The sequence below is a fragment of the Nicotiana tomentosiformis genome, chromosome 8 (assembly GCF_000390325.3).
Source record: "Nicotiana tomentosiformis chromosome 8, ASM39032v3, whole genome shotgun sequence".
Classification (NCBI taxonomy): Eukaryota; Viridiplantae; Streptophyta; class Magnoliopsida; order Solanales; family Solanaceae; genus Nicotiana; species Nicotiana tomentosiformis.
This window is the reverse complement of record NC_090819.1, coordinates 7,839,664-7,858,283: the sequence shown is the minus strand read 5'-3', so window position 1 is coordinate 7,858,283 and position 18,620 is coordinate 7,839,664. Positions and strand designations below refer to the sequence as shown.

Below are 18,620 nucleotides of genomic sequence, written 5' to 3'. Positions count from 1 at the left end.
TAGAACTATAATACCAAAGGAATATATGACATTACTTTTGGCTGCCAGAAAAATCATCACTGAATACTTTAAAACTTATTTCCTGTAGTGAATAATTTTGAATCAACATTCAGATCATCAGCTTTTTTGGATGCTATCACCACCATTATATTATCAATCATTATAGGATTTTGAGGAAGCAACGACAAAGAAAGCAACTGGGCTAGACCACAATGTAGTTCATAAATCATACATTCTTTTCTGCCTATGAAAGAATGTTCATATCTCAAATTGGTAAATCTATTTCACTGTATAATCAAAATCAAATAATGGCTTGTTGTCTTTCAAGTTCCACCAGAAAAAGGCGCTTCACAGTTTCTGTAAACAAACTTTCAGGAGAAAATTCAGATTCAAGACTACAATAACCGAGTCGACTAGCCCACCAGCAAAGCCACAATAACTGTTGTTTTTACCTTAATTTACACTGCATATACAGGGTGCATTCTATGAAGTGGATAAACTGAATATCACTCGGTTACCTGTCGAAAAACACTCACGATATGATGAAATGAGTACCAGACTCAAGACTCTGCCGAAGTTCATGGAAATAGGGTGACACACTAGCTCGATATGGAATTTTAAGTAGTACTGCAGTCGCCTTCCCATTCAAGATGATTGAGCAAGTGTCAAATCTGCAGTAGACAAAGTTCCAGATTGGTCGACATCAAGATTCTCAAACTCGTCCAATAAAAGTGAAACATCGTCTTGGTTGATCTTCCCCATCTCCTTAAGTTTATAAACCACAAATTCAGCAGCCCTTCGCATATGAAAAGTGAAGAAAAATTAGAATAACTTGATCTTGGAGTTGAAACACACTGGTTGAGTAGAATATAAAAGTACTCCCTTTCTCCTTTTTAGACTGTCCCAAAAGGAATGTCACCTTTCTATATTTAGAAACAATTTAACTTTAAAATTTTCCTTTTATCCTTAATGACATGATTTAAACCATACAAATATATAAGGCTTGTTTTAAACCACAAGTTTCAAAAATCTTCATTTATTTCTTAAACTTCGTGTCTAGTCAAATGGTTCCACGTAAATTGGGACGGAGGGAGTAGTTCTCATTTGACAGATTCAACAGGCTAATCATTGGTAATAGGTTTTTAAGATTTATATAACTTACCCTACAAGCCCATCATTATCAAGATCAGCTTCTTCCAAGTCTACATTTGTCATCCTTCTTGTAAGAACCAACTTCACCAGCTCCTTCCGTCTCTTTTCTGTGTTCACCTCAGCAATATAAAGGAAGAACTGACCCAAACAAATGGTGCTAGTCAAAATCCAAAACACAGCAAAAATGCGCCCCGCTCTTGTTGAGAAGCTTTTGTCTCCATATCCTAAGGTTGTGATGGTAGAACAGACACAATAAAAGGCATCAATGGTACTTAACTTTTCTACCTTGGCAAGGAACACCGTTCCAACAACCATTAGCACCACGAGAGAGACCGTTGTGACAAGGCACTTGTACCTTAATTTGTTTGTTTCAATTTCTTTTAGAATTTCACTTGGACTAACTTTACGACGCACATGCATTGCTTTGATTAATAGTGTTTCCTGCTTCTCCACTAGGTAATCTGCTCCTTCACTTAAAACCAGTCCGACAAGGGCCATCCCGGAGAAAACAAAGACGGAAGCAAGCAGTTTAGAAGTTGTACTATCCGGCACAAGGTCCCCATATCCAACAGTGGTCATTGTCACAACACAGAAGTAAACAGAATCAAGAACTCCGTTTACTTTCTTTCCCTCGATCTGGTTCTGAACAAAGTAAAAGCACATGGTACCAATAGCCAAGTATATAACCAAGTAAAACATGACTTTTCTGAAACTCGGATGGAGTTTATCCAAAATTGAATCAGAACGTGGGAGTGATTGGTTGTCCTTTGTGTCATTTATCTCTCCAGGAAAAAATTCAGCCATAGGAGCACTTTTAAATCGGCGTAATCTTCTTCTCATTGGGTCAACATTTTGACAGGTTTGAGGCGGCAGATGTAATAAAGGCTGCTTTATGTTGCTGTCTGCCATTTCAAGCAGAATCAAGTACCTCTACAAACGCCGAAAGAAATCAAGGATAAGGATGCTTTTAGTTCAAAAATCCCAACCATTACGCTAATGAATTGTGATTTTTCAGTAGAGAAGCTCCACTTTTAAGCCCAAAAAGGAAAACTAGCAAGATTGTAAAATAATATTAAGTCAATCTTCTCACACTATTCATACACAATTGCACCTTGCTTTTCAGAAACACAACTTAGCATTTAAAGTGTGAAAGGAGTCGAAGACTGGAGAGCTGCAACTTATAACGAACTCATAAGCATACTACATTCTCAAAAATATTGGTTTTCAGTACATAATACCACAAAACTGTAATGCAACTTGTGTTGGCATTATTAAGGCCTATGACAATGTCACATACTAGGTTACCATCTTTTTTTAAGAATTTCCAGCATAATTATCAGTTGGGTCTTCCTATGCATTACTTTACAAACTCGCCTGGTTGCAGATTGCATATCTGCTTATGTTCTAATTCTAGGATATGGAGGTATAGTCTGATCCACTCAATGCTAATATTGATCGCAATCTGAAGAGGTAACTGCTAGCGATGCGGTCACATGCATGCTTCTTCTTGCTAGAGATAGATGAATTTTCTAATATGTTTGGTGACTATGCTGAAAAGGCCGAGTTCAAAGGGAACTTATCTTTCAAATATTTTGGAAGTCTCAAACTACTAAGTTAACTCCAAATTGTTTCAGATTTAAATGGAAAAAGGAACGGTGTAAACTTAACAGCTGAAAGATATCAGCTGTCTTATACGTTTTTTTTGGATAAACGAGAAATCCCCGAGGGCGATCCGGCGCACAGTTCGAAACTCAGTAGATAATGGGCCCACTCCTCTACCCGTCTCGAGATAAATACCAGGCTTTTGTCTGCGGCGGGGTTCGAACCTATGAGTGCGCCTAATACACACATCACACATTGCACTCTTACCACTAGACCAAAGGCCCGAGAGCAATATGATCTGTCTTATACTATAAGAGCTTTTCTATTTAATATAGTTTCTTTTGCATCCCACAGGATTAAAAGTCAAAACCTCTGGAGAAAGATGTGTGGCAAATTGAAGGTGTTAAGCACTCCTCCAGCTAAAATTCGTTGTGTGTCAGATTCACAAACAAATGAGGACGGTGGCTTGGGTTTATACTAGCTATTAATGAAGCTAAGGTTCACTAACAACCACTAGGTACAAGTTCAACCGAACACAGTATTTTTGACACTAAACATGGATATTTATGTGAAAAGGACTAATTTCAAAATTACATAAGTTCATAACTAAGAATTCTAAAGTCTTAACCCATCAAGTTTAAATCCCGGATCCGACTCCACAAGCAATAAATCTCATTTTATGCCAAGAAAGAAAGATTTTCAATACTAAAATCCTGTCTTTCTTGGCTTTCAGTTGGAAAACTGTTTTTGCAAAATGATTTTTTTTTTAATTTGGGAAAAAAGTCTTACTAAACTTTTTGAACAAAACGCCAGCTATATATAAAACTTGAGAATTGCATTGCAAATTTGCAACATTCCTCGTCCACATATCCCTTGGCATCAAAATTTATAAGCAGAGGTAAACCCAATATGTAGATTCAAAAGTCAATGGATTTAGAGTGGTTGAATTATTATATAGTACTATACATTTTTAAATGTTTTGCAAATCCAAAAGCATTCCTCATAATGTAGATCCACCCTCTTTCACAACTCAAAAACTAATTAGCTTGAATTACCTAAAAATACAAAAACAGAGCAACTTACTTGTTCTACTCCAATGGAATATGCTTCTGCTTGAAATTCTGCTTTGATTAGAAATTAAGCTGCAAAAAAAGTGTTGTTATTAACTGCGGCTGCATTAATTCTTCAATTTGTGATGCGTAATCGCAACTTTACAAAGTCATCTTGCTGTTATTTTCAGCTCCGTTGACAAGAATGAGAATATCTTTTTTGGATTATCGTTATTCCAGTGATTGAAAATAAACTTTATTTAATTTCTCGGCCAGCTTTTCCCTAAAAATAAATCAAACAAGTAATTTTCTTCTTCAAATATTGGAACCAAACCAAATGAGTTAAGTCGATTTTTTATCGATTTAATTTTTGTGGATTTTTATCCATTTTTGGGTACGAGACATACACTAACAAACACATATTTAAGCGACTACATTTTCAATGTAACACTATCAAACCAATTGATCTTTGAGAAATCTATCATTTACCAAAATATACGATGATAATTGAATCAAATAGTGATAAATGATTTAATTACTCAATTAAAAATCGATTATTACTCAATAAATTTTTGTACTTAGCAAAAGAAAAATACTAATCAAACTAGAATGTAAAAGCAAAGAATTAGATTATTATAATAGCAAATAACTAGACTAAAAATATGAATGACTAATATGTACCATAAAATTTTAGAAATTTTATATAAAAATATACATATATATAGGTGTAATAATAAATTTAAATACCTACTTCTAGAGTCGGTTTGGTTCAGTTTTTTCCGGTTATTTTTTTATTAAAACCAAAACCAAACCAAATTTGATCGATTTTTAAAATTCAAAACCAAAACCAAACCAAACCTAAAAAGTATCGGTTATTTTGGTCGGTCTGGTTCGATTTTCGGTTTGGTTCAATTTTTCGAATTTTTATGAACACCTCTAGTTAGGTCTTTTTATGTTTTAAATTGACAAGTAACCATTTCAATAAATAAAATAAAATAGTAAAGAACAACAAGCCTCCTTTTTATAGGGTCGTGGGTTGTTAAATAATAAGTAGTATTGAAAGTTGGGTATTAAAATAGGTGTGTGTATATATATATATATAGGCCAAATATCTCTATAACAATCTTATTTGTTTCGATTTTGGCTTTTATAGTGAATGATTGTTACATACCTGTAACAACATTTGACGTTTAAATACTTTTTGGTTGTTATAGGTAAAACTTATCCGGATATTAATTATTTTTCTTTTTTCTAGTGTTACATATAAAAGATAAGAAAATTATCCAAATTTAAAATCTCAAAATATATGCATACTTCACTAGGTAAATATTGACGAAAGTTAATACATTATTAATAAATTCACAACTAAACATACAAAGATTTAAATTCCAACACACACTTAAAGCTACTGAAAAAATAAAATCTTTCAAGATTGATGGAAGAATTTTATAATTGTAGATGTTTCGTAGATTTCACTTTTTAATATCGATATAACGCTTGAATTTACGAAAATTCATATCTAAATTTTCAGCAAAAAGGTATCCGGTGGAAAATATGTCTTGGAATCTTAAATCTCAAGGGCCAAGCGAGTGAAGCGGGCGCTTTAGGCCCCCAATTCTTTTAAGCCCCTTTAATTATTAAAAGTATGTCTTATGTGTTAATTTTTTTTTTCAAAAATATTTAATAATTTAATGAAAAATATAAAATCTAAAGAATTGTTTGTTATGTACTTGAAAGTGACTATATATACATTTCTGGTAATGTACATATATAATCCAAATTATTTTTATTCTCTTTTTTCATTCTCATAAAAATACCTTGTATTTTAGGTTTTCTATTCTTTTTCCTCCTAAGCTATCTACTCTCATAAAAACAAGTGTTGAAGGGCATTGAATAAATCAAATTGCACATTTTTCTTTCATTCTTTCTCGAGTTGTAAGGCTGTGCAGCAAGCAAACCAATAAGGAAAATTTTGGTTTAATATCAAGTTACAACTTCTAGAATCATTTTTATTATATTGTTCTAACTTGTTATTCTCTCTTCTTTTTTAAAAAATTTATTATTATCTTTTTTTAGTTTACTTCGTAGGTCTATATTGCTTTTTATATGATTAATTAGAAATATATCAACTAGAAAATATGAATCAGGTAATTACTTTAAATTCATAAAAAGGGAAAAAAATTGAAACGTTAATGCAATCTCATAATGGAGCTCTTAATAAATTTTTAATCGACAATAAAAAATAAACTAAAAAATAATGAGAGTACTCTTTAGAATATGAACAAGTCACTAAGTTGATTGCAAGTGCATACAGGAAAGGAAATACTAAAATATATAAAAACTTTGCATCTAAAAATACTACAAAATATAAACTTCATATAATGTACGAAACTTTTGTAATAAAATATTAAGGACTCTAATTAAAGTTTGGCTTTAGGCCACTAAGTAACTTGAGCCGCCACCGATCTTATGCAAGATTGAAATTTTGTTCAATGGAAAAGATTGTATGCATATTTTTAGAATTCTTATTAGTGATCTTAAAGATTCTATATGGATGTTATATATGGGTAATTTTACAAAGATTATAAATATGGATGTTGATGTTAAAATCGGTTATGAGAAAAAACTTGCCTTATATAGTGAATTACTGTTATATAGGAATATTGTTATAGAGAAGTGTTGTTGTATATATGTGTGTCACATAATAAACTTATCTATATAATTATACTTATTCAATCAAACATGACAATATTTTATGTTATGGTAAATAGATAAGTTATTATTATAATTACTAATAGTAGTACCCGTGCGAGGTACGGTCAATATCAAAAGAAGCTAATTATAGCATATTAACATTCATATCCTATTTATAATATAACATCAAAATTAATACTTTAATATTTATTTATTTTTTTGTTGAGGCCATATTTTCTTATAGTATTTCTAATACGAAGACATGAAAAATAATTAAAGATCGTTAAAGTAATTTTAGCATGCTTTCAGGTTAAGAAAATAAAAGAAAGCTTTGGCATTTAATTTTTATAGTCAATTTGTATCACAAATATTATTTTTAATAATTTATCCGTTCTCATCTATATAAATATTCTTTGAAAAAATATTATATTAATATTTTTCTCTTTCAAAATTTCACTCCGTCAATGTGAAGACATACAAAGCATGACAGTAAAAATTATATTGTACTTATGTTCAAGCAAATAAATAGTTTATTGTTATAATTATTATAGAGTGTAATTACCATATTATATCATATTATATAATGATAATTACACATGACTTTCTAAACCATTTATGTTTGAAAACCAAAAATGCCACAGATGCTCAACTTTGTTGACAAAAGCTGGAAATCTAAATTTCTGGTTTTCTATGTTTTTCTGTCTAATCTAAAGTTAACCTCAGCTGCATTTCTTTAATATGACAATTCATGTGTGGGACCGGGAGGGGGCGATTTAGTTCATAATTTAAATTATATATATCGAGAGAATAAATATTTTTTAGTTGATCGAGTAAGAAAATAGGCATTTCTTATATCGTAAATCGCTTTTAGTCACCGCCAAAGGTTGTGATAGGATGAATAGGATCCATTCACCTTTGACTAGAGGTCTCGGGTTCGCATTGTAGAAATAAATAAAAAAAATCTAGTATCAAACGCTTTCCCTTTTAATAGGCCTTAGACGATACAAATCTCAATTAATTGAGGTTCTAATGTGGATACCGAACACATAATAAAAAAACGTCCCATATTAAAGGTTAACTGTAAGTTTAGTGAAAGAGAAAGCTATAGGATAATTTGCCGTTTCCTAATGGCAAAAATTAATAAACAAAAATTGTGTGATATGTATCAAAATGATTAATTTCACATTTCATTATCTTGTTGAGTTCTTATTGTATTGATATTTTTCCTCGTAGTCAGATTTTCTTCCAAATAATTGAAATATGGCTCAATTTGTTTGTGCTTGAATGTTTTACACGTAACATATCAAATTTTGAAACAAATGCTATAAAAAGAATTTGTAAATGCAGTCTCGATTAGTTAGCTTTGTGTAAATTGCTATCATTTGAGCCAATTTATCTTCAAACAAACAATCGAATATATAATAAAAACACATGTAGTAGCAAAAAGCGAGATTAAGTTGTTTAACGGTAAAAATACCCTTTAAAATAAGTATGTCTTCGTATAATTTTTTTTTCATTATTTTCACGATCCGAAATTTCCCACCAACGGGACCGTGATGACGCCTAACATTTCACTTGCTAGACAAGCCAACGCTAGAGAATCATTTAACCAATTCCTTATTTCATTTAGTAATTAACAATAATTAACTAAGATGAAATATAATAAGTGCGAAATATCATAAAAACTGTATTAATTACTACCACCCGGATCTGGAGTCACAATTCATGAGCATTCTAGAATTTGCTACAAGTAATACTCTGAAAGAAATACAATTGTCTGAATGAAAGAAACAGTAGAACATAAAAGATAGACGGGGACTTCAAGGTCTGTGAACACCGACAGATCTACCTTGAGTCTCCGGACATCGGACCAATAGCAAAATCTCGATCAACCCGAGCCGGTATCAAAATCTGCACAGAAAGTGCAGAGTGCAGTATCAGTACAACCGACCCCATGTATTGGTAAGTGTCAAGCCTAACTTCGACGAAGTAGTGACGAGGCTAAGGCAAGGCACCTACAAATCACCCCTGTATAATTTAACAGCGTATATATACATAATAGAAATGAAGAACTAAATAGGAAATGTCGGGAGGGGAACATACTGATGGGGATACAAGATAAAGAATTACAACAGAATGATCACCGGAGCAGTCAATATACCATGAATTAACAGGAATAGTGAATACAGTAAGAAAAAATGCGTGGCATCACCCTTCGTGCTTTTACTCTCAATCTCACCATAAAATTAATAGAAACAACACGGCATCACCCTTCGTGCATTAACTCTCATATCATGACACGTCATCATCCTTCGTGTATTAACACTCAATATGGCACGGCATCACCCTTCATGCATTAACACTCACAATATGGCACGGCATCACCCTTCGTGCATTAACTCTCATATCATGGCACGGCATCACCCTTCGTGCATTAACACTCACAATATGTCACGGCATCACCCTTCGTGCATTAACACTCTCTCTTACCATAATGCAATGCATAAATAACAACATGGAGATAGAATAACAAGTATAAACCTTACTTCAGCATTTGGTTCCATAATATCAATCTCAACTTTGAAATAAAAACTCAATTATAACCAGAAAATCCGTAAACATGATAAGAACGATAAATTGAACAACACTAGTATAACACATAGCAATTAGGCATAGGAATGAGACAATATAAGAAAAATAGAGAAACATGGAAAATAGTTAAATTGGCGGCGCATAAGTATTCGTCACCTCACATATATGCCGCTCACATGAATTTCACTTAGCAAGTAATCTAAGGTTCCTAATTCTCTCAAGTCAGTGTTAGAAACAACACTTACCTCGCTCCGAAGGTCACGTAATTCTCAATCACAACTTTTTCTCTGGAATTCACCTCCAAACCACTCGTATCTATTCAAAAATGACTCAATAATATCAAATACTATTAAAGGAATCAATTATATTGCATAAATTAAATTTCCCAAATTTTCCTCCAAAAAGTCAAAAAATCGACCCCGGGCCCGCTTGGTCAAAACTCGAGGTTCGGACCAAAATTCATTTACCCATTAACCCCCGAGCCCGAATATATAGTTGGTTTTGGAATCCGACCTCAAATTGAGGTCTAAATCCTCAAATTTTTAAAATTCGTAGTTTCTACCCTAACTCCTAATTCTACCATAAAAACTCTAGATTTTAGGTTGATAATTCAAGAAATGTAATAGGTAATTGAAAGAAAATAGTTTAGAACCACTTACCAACTGTCATGACCCCAAATTCCCTCTGTATGAGGTCGTGATGGTACCTAGTCTCTAAGACTAGGTAAGCCTATCAATGCGGAATAATCATAAATATCTGAAATAAATAAAAGAAATTTAAATAATTACAACTCCCCAAACCCGGTAGAAATAAGTCACAAACTTCTAAAAATTTATTCTCAATGTTTCTATGTATCAAGGTCTAAAGAAAAATAAGGAAGCAACGTAAAATGATAGAAGGGGACTCCGGAGTGTGCGGACGCTGGCAGATATACCTCGAAGTCTCCGTGCGCATGTGACTCACTGACGTCTAGACTGGTAAGATATACCTGGATCTGTACAAAAAGATGTACAGAAGCGTAGTATGAGTACATCACAGCTGTACACAGTAAGTGCCAAGTTTAACATCGGTAGAGTAGTAACGAGGTCAGGCCAGGCCCTACTGGAGAATAGATAATGACATGGAAAAATGTTTAAACAATTTAAAAATGATAAAATTACTATGGAAATGAATCAAATAGTATGTCACATTTAATGAAACCAAATAATTTCAAATAATATCTCGTGGAATCAAAACAGAATTCCTTTCAACTTTATGAAAATCACAACAATTAATCGAAGGCAACTATGGCCATAAATCAATATCAACAAGGGCACTACCGAGGTACCGCCTTGTAGTCCCAAATCATAAATAAATTCACAATATCTCATTTCCTTATCTCACCGAGAGAGCCTTCACAATTTATTTTAAAGAAAATATTTTTCCCCGAAATAGCATCCCGTGTTTTATCCATCCTTATCACACCGCATGACTTCTAGTAGTTCCCCCTACTAGCCACGCGTATCAAGCCACCCTTATCTCACCGCATGCATTTCAATACCCAGACCTTATACCACTGCATGCGTATCAATATCACAATATATTACAATTTGCACCTCGAGAGCTCAAATAATTTAACTTACTAAAATAATTCAACAACAATATTTTTCTATAATAAAGACCTCACGGCTCCATCACAATGAGTACAAAAATCTTATAAAAATATTCAGGAATAAATAATTTAGCAAAATAATATTTCAAAATCTTTAATTCGTTGCTTCAATACCAAATTTAAAATGTCAAATACTTCATATTAATAATATTTAATTTAAAGAAAATCAATTTCAAATAATGCATAGAATAAAAGAAACAAAGTTTCAACCAAACAGATAAAACAATTAGCAGGAAAAGGTCAAGCAAATTTAAAATATACAAATCAAATTAATGATGGAGAATATAACAAGATTTAATAATTTAATAATATGCAACAATGATCTTCATAATTTAAAAACATAATCCTTCACATTTAGTCCGTGTACACACTCGTCACCTCGTGTACACGACTTTCATCACATTACAATTAATACCAATCTTAGGGAAAATTTCTCCCACATAGGGTTAGACAAGTCACTTACGTCGACTTGCTCTAATTTAACCAAGTAGTATATTTTTTTCTCGATTTTCTAATTCCGGTCGACTCGTATCTAGCCATAATTAATTCGATACAGTCAACAAAAATTATAAAATTAATTCTATAAGAAAATACTATATTTTTCAATAAAAATCTGAAATTACCTCAAAAATGGCTCGTGGCCCACGTCTCGGAATTCGGCAAAAGTTACGAAATATAATCGCCCATTCAACCACGAGTCTAACCATACCAAAATGACTAAATTCCAATAACGATTCGACCCTCAAATCCTCAAATCTATCCAAGAGGGTTTTCAAATTTTTTTCCAACTTAAATCATCAATTAAATGTTAAAAACAGTGATGGATTCGGGTAATCTAACCAAGATTGAGTTAAGAACACTTACCCCAATGTTTTCCCTTGAAAATATATCAAAACTCGCCTCTGCTCAAGCTCCAAGTTGTTAAAAATAGCGAATGGGACGAAGCCCCCCCTGTTTTTATAACTTACAGATATGTCCAGGGTGACCTCGATCATGGGGTCCGATCCTGGACCTCGATCATAGGAGTCCGATCATGAGAAGTCTGATCATAGACCTCGGTCATGGCCTTCGATCATGGCCCTCGACCCTGGGGCTCGATCACAGCCATCGATCCTGGCTATCGATCATGGCTTCGATCTTTATGGCCTTCGATCACTTCATAGGCCTCGATCTTGGGCCTTCGATCAATGGCCTTCGAGCTTGCCTTCGATCATGGCCCTCGAGCCTGCCGATCATGGCTCTCGAACTTGCCTTCGATCACGGATCTCAAGCCTGCCTTCGATCCTCGGCTCGATTTCTGGGCTCAATTTATGGCCTTCGATTTTTGGGCTCGCTTGCACAACAGAAGAAGATTTGCAACAGCTTTTGCAGGAGCTGCTTAATTCCCATTTTTTGATCCGTTAACCATCCGAAACTCACCCGAGGCCCTCGGGACCTCAACCAAATATACCAACAAGTCCTAAAATATCATACGAACTTATTTTAAATCTCAAATAACATAAAACGTCGTTAAAACCATAAATTATGCTCCAATTCAAGCTTAATGAAACTTAAATTTTCAACTTCTACATTCGATGTCGAAACCTATCAAATCAAGTCCGATTAACCTCAAATTTTGCACACAAGTCATAAATGACATAACGGAGCTTTTAATTTTTCAGAATCGAATTTCGACCCCGATATCAAAAAGTCAACCCCTCGGTCAAACTTCCCAAAAATTTAACTTTCAGCATTTTAAGCCTAATTCCACTACGGACTTCCAAATAAAATTTTGATCATGCTCCTAAGTCCAAAATTATCATACGGAGCTGTTGGAATCATCAAAATTCTATTCCGAGATCGTTTACACATAATTCGATATCCGGTCACTACTTGAACTTAAACTTTTAATTTTTCATCAAAATTCCATATCTCGGGCTAGGGACCTCGGAATTTGATTCCGGGCATACGCCCAAGTCCCAAATCACGATACGGATCTACCAAAACTGTCAAAATACTGATCCGAGTCTGTTTTCTTGAAATATTGACCAAAGTCAACTTAGTTAAGTTTTAAAGCTCTAATTCATATTTTAATGCATTTTTCACATTAAAACTTTTCGAAAATTTTTACGGACTGCGCACGCAAGTCGAGTAATGATAAATAGTACTTTTTGAGGTCTTAGAATATAGAATTAATTATTAAATTTAAAGATGACATTTTGGATCATCACATTCTCCATCTCTAAAATAAACGTTCGTCCTCGAACGGAGTTAGAAGAAATACCCGAGCTGGTGAATAAGTGTGAATAAAAGCTGCGCATATAATGCTCGATTTCCCAAGTCGCCTCTTCGACCGGATGACCCCTCTACTGAACCTTCACGAAAGTAATGTTCTTTGACCTCAGCTTTCGAACCTACCTATCCAAAATAGCCACTGGTTCCTCAATATAAGATTGATCATTGTCCAACTGAACCGAAATGAAGTCTAACACATGAGACAGATCGCCGTGATATTTCAGAAGCATGGAAACATGGAATACCTGATGAACCGCAGAGAGACTAGGTGGTAGTGTAAGTTTATAAGTCACCTCTCCAACTCTCTCAAGAATCTCAAAAGGCCCAATATACCTAGGGCTCAACTTGCCCTTCTTCCCGAACCTCATCACACCCTTCATAGGCGAAACCCGGAGCAATACCCGCTCACCAACTATGAATGTAACATCACGAACCTTCTGATCCGCATAACTCTTCTGTCTAGATTGGGTTGTACGAAGTCGATCCTGAATCAACTTAACTTTTTCCAAGACATCCTGAACCAAGTTTGTACCCAATAGTCTAGCCTCGCCCGGTTCGAACCAACCCACTGGAGACCGGCAGTGCCTACCATACAAGGCCTCATACGGAGCCATCTGAATGCTTGACTGGTAACTGCTGTTGTAAGAAAACTCCGCAAGTGGTAAGAACTGATCCCAAAAATCCCCAAAATCTATCACACACGCACAAAGCATATCCTCCAGTATCTGAATAGTGCGTTCGGACTGCCCGTCTGTTTGAGGGTGAAATACTGTACTCAACTCTACCCGAGTACCCAACTCACGTTGTACTGCCCTCCAAACCATGAGGTAAACTGTGTACCCCGATCAGAGATGATAGATACCGGTATACCGTGCAGTCTGACAATCTCGCGAATATATACCTGAGCTAGCAGCTCTGAAGAGTAAGTAGTAATCACATGAATGAAATGAGCTAATTTGGTCAGCCTATCCACAATCACCCAAACTGCATCAAACTCCCGCTGAGTCTGTGGGATCCCAACAACGAAATCCATAGTGATCCGCTCCCATTTCTATTCTGGAATCTCTAATTTCTGAAGTAATCCACTCGGTCGTTGATGTTCATATTTCACCTGTTGACAATTTAGACACCGAGATACATACCCCACTATGTCTTTCTTCATCCGCCTCCACCAATAGTGTTGTCTCAAGTCCTGATACATCTTTGCAGCACCCCGATGAATGGAGTACCGTGAACTGTGAGCCTCCTGGAGAATCAACTCACGCAAGCCATCTATATTGGGTACATATAGCATGCCCTGCATCTGTAGTATACCATCATCTCCAATAGTGACTTCCTTGACATCACCATGCTGAACTGTATCCTTAAGGACAAGCAGATGGGGGTCATCATACTGACGCTCTCTAATACGATCATAAAGAGAAGACTGAGAAACCACACAAGCCAAAACTCGGCTCGGCTCGGAGACATCCAGTCTAACAAACTGGTTGGCCAAGGCCTGAATATCCAAGGCTAAAGGCCTCTCTGCTACCGGTAAATATGCTAAGCTGCCCAAACTCTCCGCCTTACGACTCAAGGCATCGGCCACTACATTGGCCTTCCCGGGATGATAGAGAATGGTGATATCATAATCCTTAAGCAACTCCAACCATCTCCGCTACCGCAAATTAAGATCCTTCTGTTTAAACAGATGCTGTAGACTCCGGTGATCGGTGTAGACCTCGCAATAGACACCGTATAAGTAATGCCGCCAAATCTTCAAGGCATGAACAATAGCTGCTAACTCAAGGTCATGTAAAGGATAATTCTTCTCATGCACCTTTAACTATCTGGACGCGTAGGCAATCACCCTACCGTCTTGCATCAACACTGCGCCGAGACCAATACGCGACGCATCACAATACACAGTATAAGATCCCGTACCTGTAGGTAATACCAATACTGGGACTGTAGTCAAAGCTGTCTTGAGCTTTTGGAAGTTCTCCTCACATTCCTCGGTCCACCTGAACGGAGCACCCTTATGGGTTAATTTGGTCATAGATGCAGCAATAGAAGAGAAACCCTTTACAAATCGGCGATAATATCTTGCCAAACCAAGAAAACTCCGGATTTCCGTAACCGAGGACGGTCTGGACCAATTCTGCATTGCTTTAATCTTCTTCGGATCTACCTTGATCCCCTCGCATGAAACTATATGACCCAAAATTCCCACTGAATCAAGCCAGAATTCACACTTTGAGAATTTTGCATATAACTTCTTTTCTCTCAAAATCTGAAGCACAGTCCTCAGGTGTTGTTCATGATCTTCCCGACTCCGGGAATACACCAAAATGTCGTCAATAAACACAATGACGAAAGAATCAAGATATGACTGAAATACACTATTCATTAAGTGCATAAATGATGCTGGGGCGTTAGTCAGCCCAAAAGACATCACAAGAAACTCGTAATGACCGTACCGAGTCCTGAAAGTAGTCTTCGGGATATCTGGCTCCCGAATCTTCAACTGATGATAGCCTGAACGCAAGTCAATTTTAGAGAATACCCTGGCACCCTGAATCTGATCAAATAGGTTATCAATACGTGGCTATGGATACTTGTTCTTCACGGTAACCTTGTTCAGCTGGCGATAATCAATACACATCCGCATAGAACCATCCTTCTTCTTCACAAATAAGACAGGAGCACCCCAAGGCGATATACTAGGCCGAATGAAACCCTTATCAAGCAATTCCTGTAACTGTTCTTTTAATTCTTTCAAATCTGCTGGGGCAATACGATATGGTGGAATAGAAATAAGTTGAGTGCCCGATAACAAATCAATGCCAAAATCAATATCATTGTCGGGTGGCATCCCCGGGAGATCCACTGGAAATACATCAGGAAAATCCCTTACTATAGGAACTGACTCCATGGTAAGAGTATCAACACTAACATCTCTCATATAGTCCAGATACGCATCACATCCCTTCTCAACCATTCGTTGAGCTTTAAGAAATGAAACAACCCTGCTAGGAACATGATCCGAGGTACCTCTCCACTCTAGCCGCGGTAGACCTGGCATAGCCAACGTCACCGTCTTGGCGTAACAATCAAGAATAGTGTGATAGGGCGACAACCAGTCCATGCCAAAAATAATATCGAAATCCACCATACTGAGCAATAATAAATCAGCTCTGGTCTCAAAACCACTGATAATAATTAAACACAATCGATACACACAGTCCACAATAATAAATTCACCCACGGGTGTAGATACGTAAACAGAAGAACTCAAGGAATCACGTGATACGCCCAAATACGGGGCAAAATAAGATGACACATAAGAGTAAGTGGAGCCTGGATCAAATAAGACTGATGTATCTCTATGACAAACCGGAATAATACTTGTGATAACAGAATCGGATGCAACAACATCTGTCCTATCAGGAAGGGCATAATATCTGGCATGACCTCCCCCTCTAGGGCGACCTCTACTTGCTCGACCTCCACCTCTAGCTGGCTGTGCAGATGGAGTGGCAACTGGTGCAGTAATCAAGGCCTGAGAAGCCTGAGGACCCTGTGGAATAGGTGGGGCCTAAGAAATCTGTGGAGGTGCACCCCTCATAAATCTGGGGCAATCTCTCATAATATGACGAGTGTCACCACACTCAAAACAAGCCTTCGAAGGACGTGGCTGCTGGGACTGGCTCAGGCCTGATCGACTAGACTGCCTGCTGAAAGCACCTCATACAGGAGGTACAAAAGACACTGGTGGTGCATAATATGGAACCTGAGGTCTGGGAGTAGTCGGAATACCACTGGAAGCTGGAAGTGCTGAATGAATAGGACGACTCACATAACCTCTACCATGACGGGCTGCAACTGGGACACGAGAATTATTATATGTGCCAGAATCTCGGGGTCTCTTAGCTTCCCTCTCTTCCCTTTCCCGAGTCCGCATACCTTCCAATCTTCTAGCAATTGACACCACATGTTGGTATGCGATGTCCATCTCTAGCTCTTGGGACATACTGTATCTGATACTAGGGTGAAGACCCTCAATAAATCTGCGAACCCACTCTCGAACAGTAGCAACTAAGGCTGGTACATGCCTAGCCAAATCACTGAATCAGACCGCATACTCTGACACGGTCATAGAACCCTGGCGCAGCTGCTCAAACTCTGCGTGCCATGCATCTCTAAGACTCTGAGAAACATACTCCCTTAAGAACATATCTGAAAATTGAGTCCAAGTAAGTGAAGCTGCCTCAGCCGGACTATCCAACTCATATGCCCGCCACCACTGGTAGGCTGCTCCTCTAAATTGGAATGTCGTGAAAGAAACCCCACTGGAATCCACAATACCCATAGTACGAAGGATACGGTGACATTCCTCTAGAAAACCCTGAGCATCCTCTGAAGCTAAACCGCTGAAAGTGGGAGGGTGGTACTTCTTATACCTCTCGAGCCTGAGTTGGTCCCCCTCTGAAACTGCTGTCCTAATCTCAGGTCGAACTTGGACAACTGGCTGCACTGGTATAACCTCTGGGGCATAGTCAACTTGGGCACGTGGCTCTGGAGTACTGGCGGCGGGAGTTTGTGGTCCTCCCCCGGCCTGAGATGTGGCAGGAGCAAGTGGAATTAACCCTGCCTGAGCTAGAGTGCCAAACATGCTCAAAAACTGGGCAAGAGTCTCCTGAAGTGCAAGAGTAGTAACATGCGTTTCAGGTGCCTGTTCTCCAACTGGAGCTACTGGCGGCTCTGGTGCAGCAGCTCGTGCAGGTACTCTGGCTACACCGCGTGGTCTTCCTCGGTCTCTGGCTCGGCCTCTGCCCCGACGCCAGCCTCTTGCGGCTCAAACAGGGGGCACGAGTATCTGATCATCGGATCCAGTTGTGCGTGTCCTCACCATCTGTGAGAGAATAGAAAGACAATTGTTTAGAACTTTGAAATTAACAAAGGCACACGATAAGGAATCAAATAAGTGAATATTTCCTAACAGTTCCATAGCCTCTCGAAATTAAGTACAGACGTCTCCGTACCGACCCGCAAGACTCTACTAGACCTGTTTGTGACTCATAACACCTATGAACCTAGTTCTCTAATGCCAACTTGTCACGATCCCAAATTTCCTCCGTATGACGTCGTGATGGCACCTAGTCTCTAAGACTAGGTAAACCTATCAATGCGGAATAATCATAAATATCTGAAATAAATAAACTACAATTCAAATAATTACAACTCTCAAAACCCGATAGAAATAAGTCACAAGTTTCTAAAAATTTATTCTCAATGTTTTTATGTATCAAGGTCTAAATAAAAATAAGGAAGCAACATAAAATGATAGAAGGGGACTCCGGAGTCTGCGGACGCTGGTAGATATACCTCGAAGTCTCCGTGTGCAGGTGACTCACTAACGTCTAGACTGGTAAGATATACCTAGATCTGTACAAAAAGATGTGCAGAAGCGTAGTATGAGTATACCACATCGGTGCCCAGTAAGTGCCAAGCCTAACCTCGGTAGAGTTGTGACGAGGTCAGGTCAGGCCCTACTAGAGAATAGATAATGACATGAAAAAATGTTTAAACAATTTAATAATGATAAAATGACTATGAAAATGAAT

The 18,620-nt window shown here is 37.0% G+C and overlaps 1 protein-coding gene across 1 annotated transcript; it reads right to left on the bottom strand.

Annotated features, from left to right (window-relative positions):
* Positions 1-263: 263 nt before the first annotated feature.
* LOC104093755 (two-pore potassium channel 1-like) lies at positions 264-4,033 on the bottom strand. The gene is made up of 3 exons (XM_009599561.4): positions 3,838-4,033; positions 1,163-2,082; positions 264-796 (listed from the first exon to the last, which is right to left on the bottom strand). The coding sequence occupies exons 2-3, from the start codon at positions 2,059-2,061 to the stop codon at positions 646-648; spliced, it is 1,050 nt and encodes a 349-aa protein (XP_009597856.1). The 5' UTR covers positions 2,062-2,082; positions 3,838-4,033; the 3' UTR covers positions 264-645.
* Positions 4,034-18,620: the final 14,587 nt, after the last annotated feature.

Bases quoted from the DNA above. Each gene is read 5' to 3' on its own strand.
- LOC104093755 (XM_009599561.4), bottom strand. From the start codon at position 2,061: ATGGCAGACAGCAACATAAAGCAGCCTTTATTACATCTGCCGCCTCAA. The intron at 797-1,162 runs GTAAGTTATATA...TCATATGCGAAG, and splicing joins GATAATGATGGGCTTGTAGG to GGCTGCTGAATTTGTGGTTT.